The sequence below is a fragment of the Erithacus rubecula genome (assembly GCF_903797595.1).
Source record: "Erithacus rubecula genome assembly, chromosome: 27".
Classification (NCBI taxonomy): Eukaryota; Metazoa; Chordata; class Aves; order Passeriformes; family Muscicapidae; genus Erithacus; species Erithacus rubecula.
In genome coordinates this window covers 3,883,369-3,893,170 of record NC_136679.1, presented here as the reverse complement: position 1 = coordinate 3,893,170, position 9,802 = coordinate 3,883,369, and the positions used below count along the sequence as shown (strand labels likewise).

The 9,802-nt window shown below is 55.3% G+C and overlaps 1 protein-coding gene across 2 annotated transcripts; it reads left to right on the top strand.

Moving 5' to 3' along the window:
* The first annotated feature begins 165 nt into the window (after positions 1-165).
* DCAKD (dephospho-CoA kinase domain containing) lies at positions 166-9,118 on the top strand. Of its 2 annotated transcripts, none has more exons than XM_079327796.1 (6): positions 166-299; positions 1,696-1,792; positions 3,464-3,581; positions 5,527-5,730; positions 7,535-7,622; positions 8,071-9,118. In XM_079327796.1, exons 3-6 carry the CDS (start codon positions 3,470-3,472, stop codon positions 8,354-8,356), a joined length of 690 nt encoding a protein of 229 aa, XP_079183922.1. In that variant the 5' UTR covers positions 166-299; positions 1,696-1,792; positions 3,464-3,469; the 3' UTR covers positions 8,357-9,118. The 2 variants fall into 2 exon arrangements, with proteins under 2 accessions (XP_079183922.1, XP_079183921.1); XM_079327795.1 differs by having other exon boundaries at positions 1,696-1,796.
* The last annotated feature ends 684 nt before the right edge of the window (positions 9,119-9,802 follow it).

The following is a 9,802-nucleotide window of genomic DNA, read 5'->3' as shown; positions in this document are numbered from 1 at the left end:
GGCCGGGACTACAATTCCCGTCAGTCTCTGGGGGATGCCCAGGGGCGGGGCGGCGGTGGCGGGAGGGCTCCCTCAGGGCGAGCAGCCGCGTGGGTGCCCTGCTGGGCGGAGAGCCGCGGCCCGTCCCCCGCTCGCCCGTTCCCCGCTGAGGCCGCCGTGCTCGCGCTCCGCCCGCTTCCTGCTTCAGGGATGGGTAGAGTCTAATGAGAGCGGCGCTGATTGGCCTGGAGAGACGCCCCCTCCTGCCGCCAGCCAATAGGCGCACGGGACACTGCGGCGGGTGTGAAGCCGGGCAGAGGGTGAGTGGTGAGGGCGGCGGGGGCCGTGGTGACCCCGGTGCCTCAGGGTGCTCTTGGCGGTGGCTCCTTCCCCGCCGATTAACGTTATATTTGGTGGCTCTTCCCTTCAACTGCAGCCAGACCAAACACCAGCTCTCTCAGCCCCAGCCGGAGACGAGGATGGGCTCAAGAGGAGGGCCGGGTGTAGGATGGTGTGGAGGACACGGTCCAGCTCCATCCCCAATCCCTGTGCTTGCCGGATAGATGCATTGAGGCTGGCAGCTTTTGCTGTGCTCAAAACCCGCAGGAGTTGGGACACGGGAATTTTTGGGCACTTAATTCCTTGAAAAACATTTATTCAGTGCCTTGGGTGCATCTCCCCGTTTCTCACTGCAGGAGCAGCTCACCGAGTTTTCCAGCCTGACCAGCCTCTGTGGCTCGTGTTCTGTTTTTCCCCATGTCTGGTTTAGCTGGAACAGGCCACATATATCCCCAAAAATGGTGTATTTGGGGGGAAACTGGTTCTGGCTCCTGCTGGTAACATCTGCAGGAGCGGGCTGGCCTCCCCTGGTGTGCAGTTCAAACTCGAGCTTGTTAAATATTGATGCCTGAGATCTGTGCAGGCCCTTGGACAGCACAAGTGTTCAGCTCCCTGGCTGGCCCTGGATTCAAAGATAACCCTTCCAAGAGCTGCTTTCCCCTGCAGTAATTCCTGTGGAGGAGGCATGCAACAGAGGGACAGAAATAGCAGGGTTTTGGGAGCAGGTCCCAGCTGAGGCTGGAGGCCAGAACGCTGGGGTTACTGCAGTTAAAGCCCTGTATTTACAAGGGCAGGGCAGCTTTTGGTGTATTTTTACAAAACAGGCACATGGAGCCTCCACTGCCATGATCTGGATCCTCCTGGTGCAGTGTTGCTCCTCACAGGCTGCAGCAGCAGGAACATAAAGTCCCAATAGGAGGGCAGGATTTTAACCTGCTGGGATAAATAAACAGCCCCTCTGTCACTCCAAGCCCCCTGTAACACCAGAGAGGCTCCCCATGGGTTCCATGTCTTGCCTGGGACATGCATCAGCTTCCCCAATCATTGCTGTTTGCTGTTATCATTATTTTGGCCCTCTCTGATTCCTGCTGGATCCCTCCTTGTTGCTGCTGGGGCTATCCATCTGTTGTCCTGGTGTCTGGAATGGGGAAGGAGCACGTGGTGCTGCTGCAGGCTGTGTCCAGCTCGGTGGAGCTGCTGCCTGAGCTGCCAGCAGGGGCTGCTGCTTCTGCTCCAGCTCTGCTGCTTCCCTCTGCTGAGCTGCCTCCAGCTGCCACAGAACTTGCCCACCCCCTTCCTCTCCCCACAAACTGTGGGTTTGGCTCCTGTTTGTAGGACTGAATTATGACTAAAATGTCTCTTTTTGTTGTTTTCTAGCCAAAGGGTCGCAGTGCTGTGTTTTCACCCATCCTCAGCCCTCTGGCAGCTCCCACCTGCAGTCCTTGGGTTCCACTCGTGGGGGACAGTGTGGGCAGTAGGTACCTGGTTCCTTTATGTGCAGAGGTTTTGGGGGGCTGGTGATGTCTGAAGGGAGGGGGGAGACCAGAGTCAGGTTAGGCAGAGTGATGGTGACTGAGATTGTTGGGGTTGGGCTACCAGGAGGGAGCAGGGTCTGGGCAAGGGGAAGTCAAAGGGTGAGTACCTGTGGCCTGTGGCTCCTGGCCAAAGGTGATGGAGTCAATTCCTGCTCAGATGCTGCAGCCACAGGCTGGGCTGTGGGAGATTCAGCCCCTCACCCATGGTGTCACCTGGATGAGGTGACAGCAAAGTCAGAGCTGCTGTCCTTGGGGATTTGCATGACTTGGCTGCACAAAGACCTGGATGCTCTGGGCTGGGGTTGCAGGAGGGACATTGCAGTCTGTACCCAGCCTGCTGAGTTTTTGGGATGCAGATACTCACAGTAGTCCCCTTAGCTCTCTGGGGCTGCCTCTGTGTGCCTGAACTTTTTGGTTTTGAGAGCACACAAGCAGGATTTATAGGATTGCAGGGTCTGGGTTGAGCAGGGAGATGTCTGTGCAGGAGCTGTGGGAGCAGCTTACCACCCCCCTCCCTGCCTCGAGGCCAAGGGCAAAATCTGTGCTTAGGGCCATGTTTGGCAGCTCACAGTCACCAGTTTGCTGCTCAGAACTGGGATTTCCCTGTCCTTAGGACTGCCAGGGGTGTTGGAATGGGATTCCCTGAGTGCCTTGTGGACTCTGGGTCCTGATGGTGTCAGAGGTGGCTGAGCTCCAATACTCAGCTGCAGGGATTGAGCAGGGCTCTCTCTTCAGGCCTTGTGTGTCCCAGTCCTGGCTGAGATATTGTCTGAATTCTGCCCTTTTTCTGAAGAAGGAGGGTCACCCTCCTCAAACCTGCCAGAAATTTCCTGATTTCTGTGAGTCCAGAGGAGACCACAGAGATGCTTCAAGGGCTGGAGCCCCTCTGCTCTGGATCCAGGCTGGGAGAGCTGGAGATGTTTACCTGGAGAAAACAAGGATCCAGGAAGACCCAGAGCCCCTTCCAGGGCCTAAAGGAGCCCCAAGAGGGACTTTGGACACGGGCCTGGAGTGACAGGACGAGGGGAAATGGCTTCCCACTGCTGGATGGGATATTGGGAAGGAATTGCTGCCTGTGAGGGTGCTGAGGCCCTGGCCCAGGCTGCCCAGAGAAGCTGTGGCTGCCCCATCCCTGAAAGTGTTCTAGGCCAGACAGGGCTGGGAGCACCTTGGGATAGTGGAAGGTGTCCCAGGAAGAGTTGGATGGGCTTTAAGATCTCTTCCAACCCAAACAATTCCATGATTGCATGTCTCAGGGTGCTGTGGATGGGACTCTGGTTTGATGAGTGGAGATGCTAAAGCAGGACAAGTTGCTGGAGCTGCAGATAAACCAGCTGCAGGAACTTAGGGCTGGCTCAAGTGGCACATCCAGAATTAGGAGGGGTCCAGAGAAACCTTGTTTAATCCAACACTGTCCTCCTGCCTGCTGAACAGGGATACCCAGCTCAGAGGGTGCCAAAATCCTGCTGATATCTCAGTGACACGCTGAGAAAGTAGGAAAATGAGCTTCGAATGAAGTTTCCTGTTAGGGACTAAATATTTGATGTGCTCAGCATGAACAAAATGGCCTTGTTCTGGCAGACTGTGCAGCTCTCCTCTTTCCCCTGCAGAGCACCATGTTCCTGGTGGGGCTGTCGGGTGGGATCGCGTCGGGGAAGAGCACGGTGGTGGCCGTGCTGCGGGAGCTGGGCTGTGCCGTGATCGATGCCGATGTTATTGCCAGGCACGGTGAGTTTTCCAGCGCTGCTCCCGCTCCCCGAGGTTCCCCTGACAACCGGGATCGCTGCCGGCCAGCGCCGACGGCAGAGGGTGCTCTGGGTACATCGGAGAGGGGTTTTCCTCCTGCTTCCCAGGCCGGGAGCGGCTGCCCCGGCCGGGATTGGAACTAGGATATCGTTTTAATAAAGAAAAAAATAACACAGTGACCTAATAAACACCGTGGGGAGATTGTGCTCTGAGTTTCCTCCCCCTGGCATGTGATGCTTCCCAGCTTTGAAAGCCAACTCTGGGAAAAGGAAATGTGGATCCCCTGGCTAGTTCAATACACCCCCTGAGCCCCAGGACACCCATCCTGTCACACAGATATGTTGGTGGCTGAGAGACAATGTCCCTCTGTGCTGAATGTTGGTTTCCTGGTGATACTGAGAGATCAGACCACAAAATTAATGTGCTTAAAAAAAAAAAAAAAAAAAGAGAGGCTCCAGAGATCCCAGGTCTGTGCTCCTGCACTGCACACCTGCTTCTTGCTGCTCTCAAAATGTGCTGTTTGGACTGGAGAAAAGACCCAGAATCACAAATCTGTTGACTCAGTAAGACCAGAGCAAACCTTGTTTTCCCTGATTGCCTGTGAGATGTTAATCCCTTCATCCCACCAGGATAACAAGGAAAGAAGAGGTTGCTCATAGGAGCTGTGGCTGCCTCATCCCTGGCAGTGTCCCAGGTCAGGCTGGACAGGGCTTGGAGCACCCTGGGATAGTGGAAGGTGTCCCTGCCCATGGCAGGGGGTGGCACTGGATGAGCTTTCCCCCCAGACCATTCTGGGATTCTGAGGGCTGTGGATCCTGCATGCAGCAGGTTTGGGGTCTGCTGCTGAGCCATGGTGCAATGGTGTCATTTGAAGTGCCTGAGCTTTTCTGTTTGGTGAAGAACTTACTGTGTAGCCATTCAAAGCTGTGATGCTTTAACATTTTATTGCACTGTAATTCCCCTGGAGGTGCAGGAAATTTGCTGGAGGTGCTAAAAGCCCTCTGAGATGGTAGGAAAACATTACAGATACTCTTTGAAAGTTTTTCTGCCAATCACTTTATTTTGCACCAATTCCTTTTTTATATGTGTTTGTTTACTATATGGATTTCACCCGTCCTGAAACTGCCTCCATGTGATATTCCATGGGAGAAAAGAATTGGTCTTAAAGACTTTTATGAGGTTGGCCTGAGGTTGCAACCTGTGGCAATGTTCCTGGATTTGGGAGAGATGATTATCTGTGGTCTGTCCTTCACTGTGGTTACCCTCAGCTGGAGCTTAATTATGGTTTTATTGCTTCATCCCTTTTGTTGGTGATTTTTTTTTTTTTGGTGGCTTTAAAGTTATACACTCCTGTAATGTCAGAGCCCCTGCAAGGGCTGATTGGGGATTGAGCTTTTAGAAGGTTTTTGTGTTCATTTTCCTGAAGAATTTAGTGACTGATGTGAGAGACAGTAAAATAAAACCACCTCAGCAGCACCCAGAGCCAAGTTGCAGCAGTGAGTATCCACATAGTGCTGAAGTTTTCAGCTGGTCCTGCTCCCTTTAGGATCTCCCTGCTCGATCCCTGTTGGGAATGGCTCAGCCCAGCTCCTGCCCCAGCCCTGACGTGTGGCCATCACTGTGTCCTCCTGCCTGCCCTGCTGACTTGTCACCATGAGCAGCAGCACGTGCCAGGAGGGTCGTGGTGCTGAATTAATGACTGCAGGACTTTGATCTTCCAGGTGTCAGCCCTCAAAGGGACCTTGGGCTGGCAAGGCTGTTGTGGCAGGAGCTGCTGGGCTGTGCAGATGTGGTGCCAGGACAGATGTGCTGGAGGCAGATGTGCTGCCATGGGAGCATCAGCTCTGTTAGTTAATGAGCAAAGCCCATCTGAGGGTGATTGCTGATGCAAAAGCAGCTCTCACCCCCTGCTGTTTGATGTTCTCAGTGGTGCAGCCCCACTCCAAGGCCCATCAGCTGATCCTGCAGCACTTTGGCACCGAGATCCTCCTGGAGAACGGCGAGATAAATCGTGAGGCTCTTGGAAACATTATCTTCTCCCAGCCTGAGAAACGGCGGCTGCTGAACTCCATCACCCACCCTGAGATCATGAAGGAGATGCTGAAGCAGGTCCTGAAGTACTTTGTACTGGGTAAGAGGCCACGTCCAGCCTGCCAGGACTCCTGCTTTGCCAGGAGCCATCCCTGCTCCCTCTGCTTTTGGTTTGAATGTGGGGAGAGGGACAGGAATGACAGAGAAAAGGAAGGGACATTGAGTGACAGCCTTTGTGCTCTGCCTTTGGTGGCCTTTGGTGTCAGTGTTTGGAGGATTCATTCCTGATTCACTCCTGCCTTTCACTGCTGCCCTTCACCGCTTTCCTCTGTGGTTTAAAGCGTATCTGTAGGGCCTCAGAGCAGCTTTGCTGAGATTACCCACTGGATAATGTCACATTCCCAAAATGGCCCAATATCCCTCCCTGCCCCCAGCCTGCTCCAGCCTCAGTGCAAGTGCGGAGCCCTTTGAGTGTCAATAAGGTGAGGAATGGGCTGACAGCTGTGGCTCCCGAAGTCCCGCGTTCCCCCGATAAATGGAACAAATGCAGCTGTCAGGCTGGGCTGGGGAAATGCCAGATAAGATCACCAGCTGTTCCAGAGGTCTCCATGTAGACAGACTGATGCTTTAATAGAGTCAGTCTGGATTCGTGGTGCTTATCAGAGCTGAGCCCTGTGAGAGCTGAAGAGGCTGGGGCACCACGGGGCCAAGCTTTGCTGCGGGGTGAGGAGGAGGAGGCACAAAGGAAGCAACAGGCAGGAGTGCCAGGAGCCAGAGATGGAGTCTTGAACTTGAGGCTGTGGGCTCAGGAGGCAGATGCTGTCCTGGCCCTCGGCGAGAGCGCTGCCTGGCTTCAGCAGGCTGCTTTGTCCTCATTAGTCAGGATTTAATGATTTGGGATAGCTGGATGTTGTCTCTGAGGATCGCTGTGTAAGGAAAGCTCTGATCGATCAAATCAGAGGGCAGTGAGAAACCTCTCAGGGCAGAGATGCTGGTGGAATGGTGGCTCCTTGGATGATGATGCCTTTGTCAAGACTTTGCTTGCTGTGGGCAGTGTGGTGTTAGGGGGGTTATAAAGAGGGAACATCATCAAAATCTGAGGTGTCCCAATGACTGGGGCCACCAGTGAAGTGAAGTCCTGATTTAGAGCTTTCCCCTGCCCTCACCTTCTCCCCCCGAGTCAGCAGGGCATCTCCCACCTCCCCAAACACTGGCCAAGGGCAGAACCCCTGGGGGAACCAGGGGGACAGTGACTGACTGTGACAAGCTCTGCTCCCTGTGGTGACAGAGGTTTTAAACCAAACTCAGCCACCTTTGGTGAGGGTTCAGCCATTAGGCTGTGCCTGGAGGCTCCCTCATGTTTGTGTCACAGCTGCAGAAGGTCTGCTGGGATTTCCTTTTTCCCCATGCAAAAATGGAGCTGTTTAGCCAAAGCTTTTCATAAAGGGAGGAAAGCTGAGCTGGGAAATGTTGGCTCAGATGGCTGCAGCCTGGTGAAGTCTTGGACAAGAGAAGGAGTGGAGAGCAGATTCTGCTGTGGGCACTGCTTCCCGGGAGAGGCCAGCACAGCACACAGCTGCTGCTCTTGCCAGCCAGGCACTGCTGCTCTCATTTCAGCTCCTTGTTTCAGCTCCTCATTATATTTCTGCAGTTTCACCTTTGGTCTGGAGCAGCCAGGTTAGAGTTGTTTCTTTTTTTTTCCTCTGGAAACTTGGACTGGAACCATTTCCTCTCTGTGAGAGGGAGGAGGGCCAGGAGGCTCTGCTCTGCTCAGCTGTAATCGTGGAGCTGTAGAGCTCCTGCTTGCTTTGCTTTTCCTGGCCATGGTGTGTGTGCAGCATGAGGGATTTGGGAATGGGGGTTAACACTGTTACCTTTTTTGAGGAACGTTGCCATTTCCACAGGCTACCACTATGTGATCCTTGACATCCCTCTGCTCTTCGAGACCCGTGGATTGACCAGGTTTATGAAATACACAGTGCTGGTTTATTGGTAAGTGCTCTGGGAACCATGAGGACAGGGGCAATGCCCCCTCCCTCAGAGGGGACCACTGTGTGCCTCCACTCTGGTGAAGGTTCAGCTTCAGCTCTGGTGCAAAGCCTATTGAGAGAAGCAACACCTCCCTTTATAGTGCATGAGGGCCTTCCTGAGCTTTCCCTAGAACCTGGCACCATCACAGAAGGGAATCCACTGCATTTGGACCTTCCACAACCCATGCTCAGTCAGGGCAGAATTTGGGGCACTGTTCCAGGCTGTGTGAATGCTGAGTACAGCCCAGGCAGTGGTGGCTCTCCTGATCCAAGCGCAGGCTGACTGTATGAAATGACAGGGGGCACCTCTCTCATTCCCATTTTACCCCAGTGATTCCCCCTGGTGCCCGAGGAAGGCAGATCCCCCGTTCCCTCCCACCCCGCGCTCAGCCCCGTGCTCCGCCCGGCAGTGACCCCCCGACGCAGCTGGCGCGGCTGATGAAGAGGAACGGGCTGGGCGTGGCCGAGGCCGAAGCTCGGATCAGCTCGCAGCTGCCCCTGGACGAGAAGCGCAAGTGGGCGACGCATGTCATCGACAACTGCGGGGACCGGGAGAGCACCCGGCGCCAGGTGCTGCGCCTGCACTCCCACCTCGAGGATTCCCTGCACTTCCTCTGGGCGCGGCTGGCCGTGGGCACGGCTGCGGCCGGGCTCGGAGGGCTGGTGTTCCTCCTCATCCGGCATTTCATCTCTTAATTCACCTTTTCTCTTAGTCAGGGAAGGGGCCTGAATTTCCCTCTTTGAAAAGGGCAGTGAAAGGCCACCTCTGTTAATGAGCTTTGCCAGCTGAATGCAGACAGCGGTATGAGGCGTCTCCTTGCACACTTCCCAAGGTGAACGCAGCCAGAGGATTTTTCTCCCTGCTCGGGTTCTCACCCACCAGCTGTGCCTGTTGGATGAGGCCCTTGTCCAATTGTGGATCTTCAGTGAGCTGAGGCACTTTAATCTGGGACAATCTCACTTTAATCGGGTACAATCTCACTTTAATGTCTTCCAGGACAATCTCCTCCCTAGGGCTGGGTGCCTTCTCAGGCACAGTTATTGCCTCCCGTGTGCTCTGAGTGATTCCTCATAGTTCAGCCCTCCTAATCCAAATTTAGACTTGGAATTTCCCCTCTTTCCTGTTGATTTAATGGAAATTTGTTAAATCAGCAAGGGTGGGGACAGCACCTCGTTCACATGGATCAGGTGTTCAGATGGCTGCTCCTCCCCCCGCCCTCTTTCTGTGGCCATCACTTGTGGGTCACCCTTGACTTTGGATCCAAGGCTGTGATCCACCCTGTAGCAGGCTGGGCTCTGCCTCGTTCAAACTCATTTCCTGCTGTTTGAGCTTCCTTCGGCGGCAGTTTCCCGGTGGGAGAGCCGAGCCTGGGCGAGGCGGGTGCTAGGTCTTCACTTTTGTTTTAATAAAACGCTGAACAGCAGCTGCTCCGCATCCTGCGGCTGCTCCCGCGGCTCCTCCCAGCTTGTTCCTATGCCGGGGCACGGCTGCACTCTGTAAAGTTCAGCACACGCAGGAAGAGCTGCCGGCCGCTCCTGCTTTTCCCAGTAAACATCCCTGAGCTGCTCCAGGAGCTGCTCGGAGCAGCAGCGCTTCCACGACCTTCCCGGGGGGGCTGTGGCTCAGTGTTGGCTCTGGACACCCCACGGGGTGGGTCTGCCTTGCTGGGATGTGATCCTGGACCTGCTGGGTTCCCTCCGGGGTACCCCTGTCACCACTGCTTGTCCCCACACTTTGAGAAAGGTGGGTGCTGCCAGCCCCTGGCAACCTCCCTGCACATGGTGATCGCTGGGATCCTCCAGCTTGCTCCCACCCTCCTGCCTGGCCTTGGTCCTGTGAGGCAGTGTCCTGCGTGTCCCCTGTGCCATCCTTTAGGCACGGGGTCCTTCCCAGGGTGTCCCCAGCCAGCACGGGCCCCTTTTTGGGGCCAGGCACTCTTCCACCCCCATCCTGAGTCCCAGTCTGCACCTGCATGGCTGAAGTCCCATGTCTCACCCGCCTGGAGAGAGACCTGGTGGTCCCTGTGCAGCCCCGGGGAGCATCCCCGAGCTGGAGCGCCCTCCTGGCTGCCCCGATGCTCCCAGCTGTGCTGGGGGAGCCGTACTCGAGCGCTGACCCTTCGTGCTCTAAACGCTCCGTAA